The sequence below is a fragment of the Candoia aspera genome, chromosome 1 (assembly GCF_035149785.1).
Source record: "Candoia aspera isolate rCanAsp1 chromosome 1, rCanAsp1.hap2, whole genome shotgun sequence".
Taxonomy (NCBI): domain Eukaryota; kingdom Metazoa; phylum Chordata; class Lepidosauria; order Squamata; family Boidae; genus Candoia; species Candoia aspera.
Genome location: NC_086153.1, coordinates 46859520 through 46875395, shown reverse-complemented (window position 1 = coordinate 46875395; position 15876 = coordinate 46859520). Strand labels below are relative to the sequence as shown.

Sequence of the window (15876 nt, the reverse complement as noted above, 5' to 3'; positions counted from 1 at the left end):
AGGAAAATTCTGAGAGTGCCTTGGACTGCAAGAAGATCAATCCAGTCCATCCTCCAGGAAATAAAGCCAGACTGCTCACTTGAGGGAATGATATTAAAGGCAAAACTGAAATACTTTGGCCACATAATGAGAAGACAGGACACCCTGGAGAAGATGCTGATGCTAGGGAGAGTGGAAGGCAAAAGGAAGAGGGGCCGACCAAGGGCAAGGTGGATGGATGATATTCTAGAGGTGACGGACTCGTCCCTGGGGGAGCTGGGGGTGTTGACGACCGACAGGAAGCTTTGGCGTGGGCTGGCCCATGAAGTCACGAAGAGTCGGAAGCGACTAAACGAATAAACAACAGCAGCTTACATGGTAAGACAGAGATACATAGGTATATGTGTGTGTGTGTGTATGCATGCACCTATATTTATTCATGCACACACAATCATTTAAATACTGTCTATTCTCATAATGCTACATATAGTTGAACAAGGATTTGAACCCAGTGCTGTAAGGCCCTTGGCGTTAGGGAATTTTGGTAATGGGCAAACCATCAAATCACAGTAGCATGCTTTTCTGCTTCACGTCGGTAAGTGGGATTTAAAAAAAATGAAAGCACATGTATTAAGCCACTACTAGCCTTACATCTTGAAAAAATCCCCATATCCTCTCCATGGACTTCTTTTCTATTATAAATCTATGTTATAAAGCCTGACCATCAGTTTTAGAACATAGAACAAAAGACAGCAAGCATAAAATTCATCCAGACTCTGCAGATAAAGAATACAAATTCCACATTTCTATAGGTACAAACATCTGCTGTATAGAAAAACCGGCCTGCACAGCAAGTTGGGCTATTCAGGAGGCAGAAGTTCTATTCATGCTTTAGTTCTCTGTTTTGGAAACACATTTCTGACAATTGAGTACCTTTACTTCAAAGCAAATTGAAGATAGGAGCCTGTTGTCAGTATTTCCATTTCTATTACAGTATTCACAGATGCAACTGCCCTGCCAGCCCCAAAGAGGAAAGGAAATTATGATAATAATGGATGACTTGTTTCCCTGGGTTGTTTCCTGTCCTTTGCCACAAGGCTCATTAAGGACTTTAAAAGGATAGCAAGAAAGGCAGACAGCATAAAAAAAAAATCACATTTATTCTGAGCTTTGACACCCATTGGTTATATATTAAAATAAGCTGTCCAGCAAAGTCAGTATTTGAGATTCTTCAAGCCACTTGTATGCTCCCAAGAATGCGCCACTTCGCCCATCTTTGCCAATGTTATATACCATAGTGATGTTCTTTGGCCATACAATATTGACTTTGATATTGAAATACAATACATTTGAAAATATACTATATCGGGCGATGCATTTAAGTGAGGTGTTTGTACTATCTTTAAAGGTCAGAAGTGGGAGATTGGTTCAGCACTCTCTCCCTACTTTTCTATGGCAAAGAGACTGGTTTTGCTAGATGGTAGCATGGAAGTTGCCTCTATTGTAATATGTAATACCTGTAAGAAGGCTTTTGACCAAATTAACAAAGGTGTTATAGCAACCATGCTTAATTTACTTACAGGACCTGGTGATGTGGCTCCTGTCCTAGCTTCCACTCGTTTTGTGCTTAGATTCTGTAATGATAGGGATGACCCACTTGAGTTATTCATCTTGTTAGTTCGTAGTTTATTTCCCAAATTAAACAGCCAGTTTCTTTTGTCAGGAGAACCATTCTCTTTGTCATCTATCTTCTCACAAGATGTCTTGTTAAGATGTGGAAAATTTAGACAGGTGGCAGAAGAACAAGGATTTCCAGGAGAAAAAGGCTCTTTCAGGCTTTGAATATCTTGCACTTGTCCACTGAGAGTCAGGCAGTCTTTTCTGCAAGGTTTTGAACCTACTGCCAAAGTGAATTGTTCCAGTCTGGATTTTTTAGACTCTGGGTGAAGTTCAGTCACACAGTTACAGCTTTTGAGACACATATCTTCTTCCCTACTGGATTCTAGCCTTCTTTTGGCACGTGTTTCTGACCTCAAATGTGATGACCTGGAAGCAAAGGCAGTGTCAGGAATTTCTGCTACAGCTATCTGTGGAGAAAGTATTTTTCTTTCCTTTATAGGGGGAGATGAATTTGGAGTCTTTGTAGCCCATTGTCGAATGGACGTAGTTGAAGGAAGCACTAGTTTGGATGAGGTGCTTGAAGTAGCTTTCGGCTTTGCAGGAGTGAAGGTCGAGATGGTTGGTGTCTTGGCAGAAGATGATGTTGGTGTGTTGGTAGGAAGAGGAAGATCTCCTGTATAAGTTGGAGCACAAGCAGCTGGCTGTGGTGAAGATATAAGAGGGCTGCCTACTGGAAGAACTTTAGGTGGAGTACCATGCCTGCTGCTAAGATCTCCTAAAAGGGAAGCAAAGCAGCTTTAATGAAGATAAAGTAACATGTGGGAAGAATAAAGCAATGTTGCATTAGACATATTTGAATATCTCGAATCTGACTAACTCAGACTTGAAGAGATTTTTCTATGGTTTCTTAGTAGGCATCCTGAGAATTGCTGCTTAGGAGATTGTATATAAAGTTACTTCGGAAATACTTTACTCTTGAAAAATTCAGTGCATCTTGGCAAGAGTTTTTGTGGTAAAAGATGAAGAAGGCACAAAAGGATTAATTAATTAAAATGTCTGAAGAGATCAGGCAGCTGCACAAAGTACAAACACCCTGCTCAAGGAATTCCTTTTCCGTGCAGAATTTCCCTCTGCATTCTCAAGCATAAAAATAAATGGTAAACGTCTCTGCATCTCTTTTCCAAATATTAAAATCTCAAGTACTCAGAAAGCCTATTAGCAAAACCTGTGCATATGTAATTCCTGGGCAGCCACAGCACCGCTGTCTGGCCAACGAAGGGGAGTGGGGGGATACTAACAGTTTGCATGCTTTTATCCAGACAGCCCTGAAATAGAACTTGGTTTAAGGCAATAATGAAATCAGTGCAAATAACTATTATGCATTTCACATGTGCTTTGTGTCCAAGACCCAAAGTCCCAAAAGGAACCCTGCTTATGTTTGCGAAGCTCATGGACTTCCTTTTCCATTTCTAAGCTGGTTCAGGAAAAAACAAATAAGGAGGTAAGACATTTTATATAACACTATTGCCAGCTTGATAAAGATGCAGCACACACATAGTTTTCAAACCAAAGGATTAAATAGCCCTCTTCTTTATCTATGGGAATAGGAAGTGATTCTTTTAAAGTTTCCTAAGAGAACAATGACGTATATGCGCACGTGAGATACTCATAGCATGAAAGAGAACTGGCACATACCCTCCTATTGTTCTGCAAGTTTCCTGCATAGGAATTTTATGTTTACAGAACAATCTTACTGCCATTCCTACAGCTAGAAATATGCCATCTGCAAAAGTCACTCATAGATACCACCATAATTTTTTATTTGGGACTTCCTTGTAAGTGTATCATATGACTTTTTTTTTTTAAAGAAAACTATCACATATGATTGTGCTGTGAGCTGCAGTTGATAGATTGATGATGGATAGGGAATAGAATTGAAGGCCCTCTTATAAAACTAAGTTTAACAACAGGCTGGGATATTACAGCCTGCAAGTTCTGCATTATGTTAAAAAAAAACAAGAACTTCAGGTATTCATGCTGAAAATCCTAGTTCTCCATATTTTCTTTATGGGTAACAATTCCAACTGTTATCCAAGACTAATGTCTAGCAATACACTCTTTACCCTGTACTTCTACCCCCTCTTTGCCAGTTAGTTAGAGTTAAGGACACTGTTCTTATATAATACATTTGAGGAGTAAAGAAATATGCCTTGCTACAACTCTGTCAAATGCTATTTATACACCAGTGGCAGTATATAAAGTAATATGAATATACATAACAAGAATTCAGCTTATCTATTTCTATCCTTGCTTCCTATTTCATATCTTTGAAGGAGAAATGGTAAAGAAGCCTAGTTCTGGTCCGTCAACACAATGCCATATAACTAACATTCCTGTTTATCCAATATTTGGATAAACACAAGGGAATTAGATAAAAATAGTTTTATTATTATATGAGTCTGGTCTGAACCAGGAAATTATATTTGAAGATTATATTCTTAGATTGTTCCAGGTAGGCAATGCACAAATAAACAGCTCTTGCCAAAGATAGCATGGTTAGTTAAGAATTCTTTAACACTAACTATGTACATATTACAGCTTTTGCTGTTATGACATCATAGGGATCTGGAGTTCTACGATATAAAGTATATGAAACTCTGGGAGATCTTCAAACCCTTAATAATTCCAGAAGCTTAGACAGCAATTGAATTTCCTGCAGGACATTCCTTTTTAATTGATCACTGTATTTCTCCCTTTTCATTTAAATAAAATGAAACATTTTGTTCTTGGAGAAATGGTACCTTCTCTCAACACTGTTTTATGAACTCAGTATTAGACAGGGGGGTTGATATCTCCAAAATCTTGGTGTGTGTGTTTTTAAAAAACATACTTGAAACATGATTATTTATTAAAAAAATAAAAAATACTGGAGAAATAGCCTCTCATTTGTTGCATGATAGGTTGAATTCAAAATATATTGCTCTACTCTTGGAAGAAATTAGTGAATTTGTTTAGATAGAACCAAGTGTTAACTAATGGTAAAAACCTTTATATTTAGGATATTGGAAACAACCTATAACACCTTCAGTTTCAGATAGATTTAGAATAATTTGAAATACTGCACTGATTATTAAACTAGCCTATTTCTAGAAAAACTACTTCAGAAATCTTGATATTGATTGAAACATAGGTTTTATTTTCTGGAATAGTCCTATTTTATTATAAAATCCAATCCAATATATTCTTTTGAGTACTATTGCCCTTTCAGTTTTGTATACTTTTAATTTTTATGTTTGGCAAATGTACTCATGGACCAAATTGGTTGTATATGGGAATTGCAGTAGAGCCTATGCAGCTTTTTAGCTCTTCCCATTACTAGTGTACACTGTAACATAAAACTGATACAGTACTCTCTTTGCATGATTCATACAGACTGAACTTAGAAAAATAGGAATAAATTATGTTTTGTGATTTATTTTGTAAATAACAGTTTTCTAAGATCTAAATCCACATTAGACAAAAGCTGTCATTAATTCACAAGGCCCCACCTATTCTGGTTTGTTCTACCACTCTCTTTTGATCAGTCCAACCAACCAAGCTGCTTTTATCTATACAGGTCTCTTCTTTGGTGCTGTGCCTCAAGCGCCAAATTTTGACAGTGTTGTCATCTGAACAAGTGGAAATCTGCAAAATAGCATGACAAATAGTGCACTGTTTAAAATATGGAATATTAAAGATTGGAGTGGGCAATTTACTGGCTGCATATGGCCCTTGCTACCCGATTTGCAGTACCTAGACTGGGTGGAGCAGATATTTTCAGACATCCCTTTCAAGTAACACCCCCTAAAAAATCCGTTTTGCCCATTATTGACTGACTGATGGAATCAATACAGGTAATCCTTGCTTAATGACCACAATTGGGACCAGAATTTTGGTTGCTAAGTGAAGCGATCATTAAGCAAATCTGACCCAATTTTACAACCTCTTTTGCAGCAGCTGTTAAGCAAACCACATGGTTGTTAAACAAATCACGTGGTCCCCCACTGATTTTGCTTGCCAGAAGCTAGCCGGGAAGGTCAAAAATGGCGATCACATGACCATAGGAGGCTTTGACAGTTGCCAAGCACCCAAATCGTGATCATATGACCATGGGGACACTGCAATGACCGAAAGTGTGATGACCAGTCGCAGGTCAGCTTTTTCAGCACCGTCATAAGTCTGAACCGTCACTAAACAAATGGTTGTTAAGCAAGGACTACCTGTATTGTTAAATGAAGCCGAAAGCCTAGTGATTTTTTTTTCTAGTCTTGCCTATATTTACAGTATGCTCCATGTCTATATATAGGGTGAATGCAGGCCTCAGCATAGAAAAAGATAATCAGCCATGCTGCATTCACTTAGGAAGTCCTATCAAACTCAGTGTCCTTACTTCTGATCAGAATTCCATTTCGTTGCATTATTCTTTACAATATTGCAAGAACTAATTTCTATATACACAGTTAATCTGCATGATGAAAAGGGGTAGAAGCTAACTGGGGACCAAAGACTTCTAGGGAAAGTGTGGAGATAGGTATAGGGAATCAGGTAGAAAAAAATGTCTGGAATGAAGAACCTTCATGAAGAACAGCCATCCATGTTTTAAAAACAAGAGAAAGTAGTCACATTTGCAAAAAGAAAGACAATGGAACAGAACTAAAACAAAACAAAACACCAGAAAGAAACCTTAGTGAAGTCAGATGGACACCAGGCAACAGAAGTGACCTCTTGCAGGTGGCCATGAAGTACCATGGGAGGAAGTTGGGGTTCAGATACCTATAGAAACACAAGAATTAAAAAAAATAATTCAGGTAAGGTTATTGCTCATTTTATGACTCACACAAGGGACACAATGGGAAGGTAGGACACTTGAACTTCTAGACATCTAGAAGTTCTCACTATTCTCTGGCTTTTCACTATAGCAAACATTGCTAGCTGATGCCCAGATTGGTTGGATCACAATTCCAGTCATTCTTAGCTGCAAATTGTAGTTCAACGTATCTAGAGAATTCAGGTTAGAGAAGGCTGACACAAAATTATCAAAGAACGGCTTCTACCATGTAGTGTTGGTCTGTCTACTTCCTTTTGTCCTTTAACCAAACACACCCTGAAGAAATGTATAAACACAGTAGCTACATCTGTAAGCTAAACTCCATTTGTGTACAAAATGTACAAAAGCTAAACCCAGATTAAAGTGAAAAGCTAAACCCAGATAAAATTAGGAAAATGAACAGTTCAAATTTTGAACAATTTTTCCTAATAGTTTTGCCAATTCTTCATTGTAAGGTAAGTTGAAGCATTATGCAGCACACTGAACTTCTACTTCCAGCCACTAGAAATATGGTTCACATATTGCCATTCTAGATCATGGCTTGATTTCTAAAGCCATTTCCCATGCTCTTTCACACATATCTTGATATATAAGGCTGATGAACTTTCTTTGAAAACTTGTATTATGTTTTCTCAACCTATAAACTTAAAATACACACACAGATCTCTTGTGATGTCCATTGAGCAGCCTTGATCATCATGGATTCTTGATTACTTTTCTTCAAATTCTCAGCATAAAACCATGGTAGCACAAATGATCCAAATATACGCCCCAACCACAAATGCTGAAGAAGCTGAAGTAGAGCAGTTCTATGAGGATCTGCAGCACCTACTGGACAACACGCCTAAAAGAGATGTTATTTTCATCACGGGAGACTGGAATGCTAAGGTGGGCAGTCAAATAACACCTCGAATTACAGGTAAGTATGGCCTGGGAGAACAAAACGAAGCAGGACACAGGCTGATAGAATTTTGCCAAGACAATTCACTCTGCATAACAAACACTCTCTTCCAACAACCTAAGAGACGGCTTTATACATGGACTTCACCAGATGGACAACACCGAAATCAGATTGATTACATCCTTTGCAGCCAAAGGTGGCGGACATCTGTACAGTCGGTAAAAACAAGGCCTGGAGCTGACTGTAGTTCAGATCACGAACTTCTTCTTGCACAATTTAGGATCAGACTAAAGAGATTAGGGAAGACCCACAGATCAGCTAGATATGACCTCACTAATATTCCTAAGGAATATGCAGTGGAGGTGAAGAATCGATTTAAGGGACTGGACTTAGTAGATAGGGTCCCGGAAGAACTCTGGACAGAAGTTGGCAGCATTGTTCAGGAGGCGGCAACAAAATACATCCCAAAGAAAGAGAAAACCAAGAAGGCAAAATGGCTGTCTGCTGAGACACTAGAAGTAGCCCAAGAAAGAAGGAAAGCAAAAGGCAACAGTGATAGGGGGAGATATGCCCAATTAAATGCAAAATTCCAGAGGTTAGCCAGAAGAGATAAGGAATTATTTTTAAACAAGCAATGCGCGGAAGTGGAAGAAGACAATAGAATAGGAAGGACAAGAGACCTCTTCCAGAAAATTAGAAACATTGGAGGTAAATTCCAGGCCAAAATGGGTATGATCAAAAACAAAGATGGCAAGGACCTAACAGAAGAAGAAGAGATCAAGAGAAGGTGGCAAGAATATACAGAAAACCTGTATAGGAAGGATAACAATATCGGGGATAGCTTTGACAGTGTGGTCGGTGAGCTAGAGCCAGACATCCTGAAGAGTGAGGTTGAGTGGGCCTTAAGAAGCATTGCTAATAACAAGGCAACAGGAGACGACGGCATCCCAGCTGAACTGTTCAAAATCTTGCAAGATGATGCTGTCAAGGTAATGCATGCTATATGCCAGCAAATTTGGAAAACACAAGAATGGCCATCAGACTGGAAAAAATCAACTTATATCCCCATACCAAAAAAGGGAAACACTAAAGAATGTTCAAACTATCGAACAGTGGCACTCATTTCACATGCCAGTAAGGTAATGCTCAAGATCCTGCAAGGTAGACTTCAGCAGTTCATGGAGCGAGAATTGCCAGACGTACAAGCTGGGTTTAGAAAAGGCAGAGGAACTAGAGACCAAATTGCCAATATCCGCTGGATAATGGAAAAAGCCAGGGAGTTTCAGAAAAACATCTATTTCTGTTTTATTGACTATTCTAAAGCCTTTGACTGTGTGGACCATAACAAATTGTGGCAAGTTCTTAGTGGTATGGGGATACCAAGTCATCTTGTATGCCTCCTGAAGAATCTGTATAACGACCAAGTAGCAACAGTAAGAACAGACCACGGAACAACAGACTGGTTTAAGATTGGGAAAGGAGTACGGCAGGGCTGTATACTCTCACCCTACCTATTCAACTTGTATGCAGAACACATCATGCGACAAGCTGGCCTTGAGGAATCCAAGGCTGGAGTTAAAATCTCTGGAAGAAACATTAACAATCTCAGATATGCAGATGATACCACTTTGATGGCTGAAAGTGAAGAGGAACTGAGGAGCCTTATGATGAAGGTGAAAGAAGAAAGTGCAAAAGCTGGCTTGCAGCTAAATCTCAAAAAAAACAAGATTATGGCAACCAGCTTGATTGATAACTGGCAAATAGAGGGAGAAAATGTAGAAGCAGTGAAAGACTTTGTATTCCTAGGTGCAAAGATTACTGCAGATGCTGACTGCAGTCAGGAAATCAGAAGACGCTTAATCCTTGGAAGAAGAGCAATGACAAATCTCGATAAAATAGTTAAGAGCAGAGACATCACACTGACAACAAAGGCCCGCATAGTTAAAGCAATGGTGTTCCCTGTAGTAACATATGGCTGTGAGAGCTGGACCATAAGGAAGGCTGAGCGAAGGAAGATCGATGCTTTTGAACTGTGGTGTTGGAGGAAAATTCTGAGAGTGCCTTGGACTGCAAGAAGATCCAACCAGTCCATCCTCCAGGAAATAAAGCCAGACTGCTCACTTGAGGGAATGATATTAAAGGCAAAACTGAAATACTTTGGCCACATAATGAGAAGACAGGACACCCTGGAGAAGATGCTGATGCTAGGGAGAGTGGAAGGCAAAAGGAAGAGGGGCCGACCAAAGGCAAGATGGATGGATGATATTCTAGAGGTGACGGACTCGTCCCTGGGGGAGCTGGGGGTGTTGACGACCGACAGGAAGCTCTGGCGTGGGCTGGTCCATGAAGTCATGAAGAGTCGGAAGCGACTAAACGAATAAACAACAACAAAGCACAAATGAGTTCTTTTTGTTTCAAGTGCAATATTTCCATTTTCAAATAATTTAATCTGAAGTGGCATTAGTCAAAGAGGAGAAGAAAAGAGGGTTGGAAAAGAGAATGAAGCAGTATCGGTTTTTCCGTCACACTGAACCCTGCTGTAAGGGTTACATAGTTCAGAGTAGCTTACTTCTAACTTTCAAGACAGCTCCCACTCAAAGAGCTTATAGGGTTAGACCTGCTTATCTTCAGCTCTGTAAATATGTGCCTTCAGACTATTCTGAGTCATAAAGGGCACAGGAATTACAGCGTGCAAAATTTCCCTCAACCAATTCAGTATATCAGTATATTGAATATTATGAGGCTTTGAGAACATGCATTTTAAGTATTTTTTCAAAACCATGAAGCAGAGGAGCTTGATAAAGTATGCAGAAAATATGATTTCATAATCATCTGAGTTTTTACATAGTATGCATGCAAATGTACTTTTCTACATATACAAGTTCTCTTAAATCAGAATCAAAATAGTTTATTCTATTTTGGTGAGACTTACTCTCAGGCAAATTTACATTTACAATATTTGCAGACTGCCTCAATCATGAGGCTCTGGGTAGTATACAAGATAGAAAAGACAAAACAGCAGTTAAAACAAAACATACAAACATACCAAGATGAACATCTATAGTCAGTTAGGATCAAAAGCACAATAGAATAAAAAAGAATGCAAAGACAGAAATTGCCATATATCTGGAGAAGACATGTTTCTGAGAATGGGTATGATGTCAGAAAAGGTCCACCACCCATCCCAAATCCCATGTTTTTCCTATGAAGGGGGACTCTCAGCAGTCCTTCTTGAGATGTTTGGACTGAATGGGCAGAATGAATATTGGCAAGGAGGTATCTGATATAATCCAATGCTACACTGTATACTATTTGTAGATAATCACCAGTACTTTGAATTGGACTCAGAAGCCCAATTCTGGAAACCAGATCAGTGACTTGCTACAATGGCAAGGTTGCCCTGCTAGCAGTTTGGCTGCTGCATTCCTGACCAATTGCAGCTTCTGGATTGTGTCCAAAGGATGCCCCAAAAGTACAGCTTTTGCAGCAGTTCAGTCATGAGTTGATCAAGAAGTGAGTTATTGTCATCAGAATATCCTAGTTGAGGTAGGGCCACAAACAACGTATCAGCCAAAGCTGGGCCAAAGCCCCCTTCCTATGACCACCATCTGCTGTTTAGTTAGGAGCCAGGAGTTCAGGAGGACCACATCATAAGCCAACTCCCTCAGTGGAGGCATAGCTCAGTCTAGAAAAACTACCTGAATTCATGCTACTGGATTATCAGAAAGCTTGTTGACAAAGAGCAACTTGATCTTCATAGGATTTAACTTGTGCTTGTTTTGCTTCATCCAGACCCTGACAGCCTCCAGTGTTAAGTTTTCCATGACATCTCTGGTTTGACTTGGGGTACAGACGTATAATTGAATGTCATCAGATATTAATGACACCCTACCCCAAATCTAGTAGCTTCCCTGCAAAAACCAGATTCAAGCACAGTTCCCCAATATTTACTGTCTTGAACTGCCTGTTTAAGGAGCAGAACCATTGTAAAACAGTGCACCTGACTCACAGTCTTTGCAGACAGTCCAGCAGGAAACCATGATTGGTATCAGATGCCACTGAGAGGTCCAATAGAGCTTAGAGAAGCATGTTCCTCTAATCTAGGTTCTGATTAAGTTCATCCACCAGAATAACTAGTTGTTTTCTCCCATGACTGGGTCTGAATCCTGACTGACAGAAATACAGATAATCTATTTGTTTAGGATCCTCTGTGGCTGGATTCCTGCAATCACCTCAACAACCTTCCCTGAGAAGGGGAAGTTGGAGACCAGGCAAAGATTGTCAAAAACAGCTAATCCAGGGAGGATTTCTTTAGGAGAGGGTTTACTACAGCCTCATTCAATGTAGGCAGCATTACCTTCTCCCTCAAAAACAAAACAAAACAAAACCCTGCATAGGTAGCAGTATTAATACCAGAAAATCCTATATACTTTCCTGGACTCTGTAAGAAAAAAAAGAATCCCAAATAATATCTCAAGGCCTCATTCTATTCATTACTATAGACCAGGATTTCTCAACCAGGGTTCCGTGGTAAGGTTCATTTTTTATTTTTAGTTTAAGGACACTGTTAATGCTTATATACAGGCCTACACATGAAACAAATATAATGATTTTGTAACTTGTAGCCTATATTTGAGCCTGAACGTGCAGGGGTTCCCTGAGGCCTGAGAAATATTTCAAGGATTCCTCCAGGGTTAAAAAGTTGAGAAAGGCTGTAGACTGTCCAGCTGGTGTCCAACCCAAAGCAAATATGAGCAACACTATCTAACAAGAAACCTGCAAACTCATCTGGCACGTCTATGGGGACTTTCTCCTTATTTTTCCCCAGAATGCCAGGTAACTCTGAATAGGATCATAGGGAAGAAGTCTGCAGAAGCAATAAATGCAGAGAATTGATGCTTTATCATTCTTATTGCTATTGATGGCTCAACTGTTGTGACGAACCTGACTCCATTACTGCACAGCTAGATTGCATGTCTCTCACGTAGCCTCAGAATGCTGTATATTCCCTTATAAGGGCATGACTTGTATTTCCCTATTCTCTTTGTACTCACTCCCCCGCCCTGATAGAACTGCTGAATAAAAGGAGGTGGGGGCGTGGCACCAGGAGGCAGTACCAGCAACCTCCTGAGATGTGGCGTCTCTCACCACAAAAGAATCCCGTACCTACCGTTGTTTTTTCGACCTCACCCTTGCGAGGGAATCGTTGGCTCATTCCCCCCCAGGGAATCCCATAGACCGAAGGGCGAAGGACTGGTCGCGCGACGCGACAACTGGGGGCTCGTCCGGGATCCCTTCGGTCTCACAGTGTGATCTCTGTCTAGAGGTGCACTGCCTTCACTCTCGTTACTACGCACCTGGCAAAGGCTCTGCAATCGTAAGTAATGGGCTCCCCACTCTCCAAAGTTTCGTCAGTTCATAGGGACGAACTTTATGATTTAGTGAAGAAGGCTAACTCTTGTCAAAAGGCTAACGGTACGACCATCTTTCCCATTTCAAAAAATTCGGTGACTCAACTCCTACTGTACATGGAGAGACACTGCCCTGTCTATCCTTCAGAGGGGTCGCTCAAAGCATCCACTTGGGAAAGGATAGGAAAATATTTTCATGATACCCCACGAGCACCCGTGCCTATTCTGACTGCCTGGAAGGCTGTTATGGCGGCCATCAACACTCTTTACCCTCCCCCGTCTTCCCCGGAAACTTGCCCTTCTCCTCCCGGCCCAAAAACCCCACCCCCTCTTGCCGCCCATCTCGATGCTGCCTCACCACCACCCCCTCCATACCCAGCCGTTCCTCCTCCCCCTTCCGCTCCAACCCCCGACTCCCCTCAACACCACCCCCTAGGAGGCGCCATCACTGAACTCCTCTCCTCCCCCCTCTCATTGGAAATGGAGAGTCCCTCTGCCTTTCCCATGACCATCGGCCTAGGGGCGGCGGGAGGAAATTTGTATAACAATATTGAACTTAAGGTTTTGAAACAAATCAAAGATGCTGTAACCACCTACGGCTTGCACTCTCCTTTTACTAGGGGAGTTTTAGACTCTTTAGTTACTGCTAACACTGTTATGTTATTGTATGATTGGAAAATGCTTTTTTCTATGCTTATGACCCCGGCGCAATACGTTGTGTGGCAATCTGAATACGACAAAGGGGTGGAAGTAGAAATTAGAAGAGGTCTTCCCGCAGGGGTGACCGCAAATCAGTTATTAGGAAAGGGACAATTCGCAACCTTAGTCCAGCAACAGAACTCCCCCCGTCGTTGTTTTGCTATTATTCACATGTGCGCCATGAATGCTCTCAAAAGAGTGGATGATTCCGACTCTCAATCCACCCAAACGTTTTTGAAAATAATGCAAGAACCAAATGAACCATATGCTTCCTTCATAAGTCGCCTTCAGATTGCTTTAGACCGACAAATTGATAATGCCACGGCTAAACAAGAGCTGCTAATGAAACTTGCTTTCTCTAACGCTAATCATGACTGCCAGACCATTCTGCAACCCGCAGTCAATCAACCGGGTGTAAAGCTTGCAGACTTCCTGCAACTCTGCAGAATCGTTGGTACCACCTCTCATAAAGTGAGCGCTCTCGCTGCCGCCATTACCACCTCGCTACCTTCTACTAACCCCTCCCCTCAGCTCCATTCCCCGGAAGCCCTCGCAATCACTCGTCATGGAAATTGCTTCAATTGTGGGAAGCCGGGCCACTTTAAGAATCAATGCCGTGCACCCGGGGGAGGTGGGGCGCCCCCTTCCACTCAAAGGGGGCCGCCCCCCCCCCTCCAAACCTAAAACTCCTTGTCCCAGGTGCCGCAAAGGCTATCATTGGGCCTCGCAATGTCGCAACAACTCCTCCCCTCACCAGCCTTCGGAAAACTAGATCGGGGGTTGTCAGCTAACCCCGCCCCAAAGGCTGAATTACCCATCACCAGCTTCCCTGTGGAGTTGGCAGAGGATCTTTTGTATGACGATCCGGGGGCTGTCCTTTCCCTTCCTCTTGTTGTCACGCTGCATAAACCCCTCCCTCCTTTTACCCCTGCTTTGCTTATTCCCAACTCCTCGCTCACGCTTGAGGGAATGGTTGCTGCTCCCTATTTGTATGACTCGTCAGATTTGACACAAATTGCTTTGGCAGGAGTGGGAGATAGGTGCTTTTCCTTAGATAAAGGAACAATTGTCGCCACGCTCATACTTCTCCCTTCTCCTGATATGCCATCATTGTTTGCCTTGCAGCAACCACTCCAAACCTCTAAACCCACCCTCCTTGTCACACTAAATGGTCGCTCTTTCGAAGGCTTGATTGACACCGGCGCCGACGTCTCTGTCATTCGTTCCGCTGAATGGCCCTCCTCCTGGCCTATCGCTGAAGCCTCCTCGGTGCAAGGAGTAGGCGGAGCACAGGCCGCTAAGGTCAGCTCTCATTGGCTTTCTGCTGTGACTGCTCATTCTCATATTACAGCTTATCTAAAGCCTTATATCTTGCCTTTGCACTGTAACCTATGGGGCCGTGACTTGCTTTCACAGTTCCACGCTTTTATTCAACTTCCCTAATGGCTTTACAGGACCCTTCAGGGTCTCTCTCTCTCTCTCTCAAAACCTCTGTGCCGGTATGGGTTGATCAATGGCCACTCACCAAAGAGAAACTGGACGCCTTACATATCTTGGTCCAACAGCAGTTAATTGAAGGCCATATCGAAACCTCCACCAGCCCATACAATACTCCGGTATTTGTCATCAAAAAGAAGTCTGGCAAATGGCGCCTCCTACAGGATCTTAGGGCTATCAACACCATCCTTCAGCCCATGGGACCTTTGCAGTGTGGACTTCCCAACCCCAACTTGATTCCGGAAGGACACGACCTTATTGTAATAGACCTCAAGGATTGTTTTTTTTCCATACCTTTGGCACAAAAGGACAGAATTATTTTCGCATTTACGGTACCGGAACTCAACAATTCAAAGCCTACTGCTCGGTACCAGTGGAAGGTCCTCCCACAAGGCATGTTGAACTCACCCACAATGTGCCAATTTTTTGTCGATAAAGCATTGCAACCCTATAGATCCCAATTTCCGCATTTTCTTGTGTATCATTATATGGATGACATTTTAGTCGCTGCTGAGGGCCCGAAAGGGACAGTTCAAAAAACTTTTCCTACTCTTTTAGCCACCCTAGCAACGGCAGGGTTACACGTTGCACCAGAAAAGGTCCAGTCTCGTTATCCAATGCAATATCTAGGCCACAAAGTTTTAGCCTCCACGGCTGCCCCACTTCTACCTATGCTCACGCTTCCCCAGCCGACCACCTTGGTCCAATTACAACAATGTCTGGGGGTCATTAACTGGGCCCGCGCATACCTCGCTTTAACTACACCCATGTTATCACCTTTATTCCAAGCGTTAGTGGGTTTGACAAACCCAGCTGACAAGGTGTACCTTACAGAACAACAATTACATGCCCTACAACAGGTCAATGCCGTCCTTACGACCCAATGGGTGGACCGTGCGCTC

General features: G+C 41.9%; 1 protein-coding gene across 1 annotated transcript in view; it reads right to left on the bottom strand.

Moving 5' to 3' along the window:
- Positions 1 to 15876, bottom strand: part of DTL (denticleless E3 ubiquitin protein ligase homolog) — a 49032-nt gene that overhangs the window by 4770 nt on the left and 28386 nt on the right. Inside the window, exons 12-14 of the mRNA XM_063303223.1 lie at positions 6322 to 6411; positions 5148 to 5283; positions 1560 to 2374 (exon numbers count right to left, since the gene is read on the bottom strand). Coding sequence (XP_063159293.1) covers positions 1560 to 2374; positions 5148 to 5283; positions 6322 to 6411 — 1041 coding nt within the window. The remainder of the gene's footprint in view (positions 1 to 1559; positions 2375 to 5147; positions 5284 to 6321; positions 6412 to 15876) is intronic.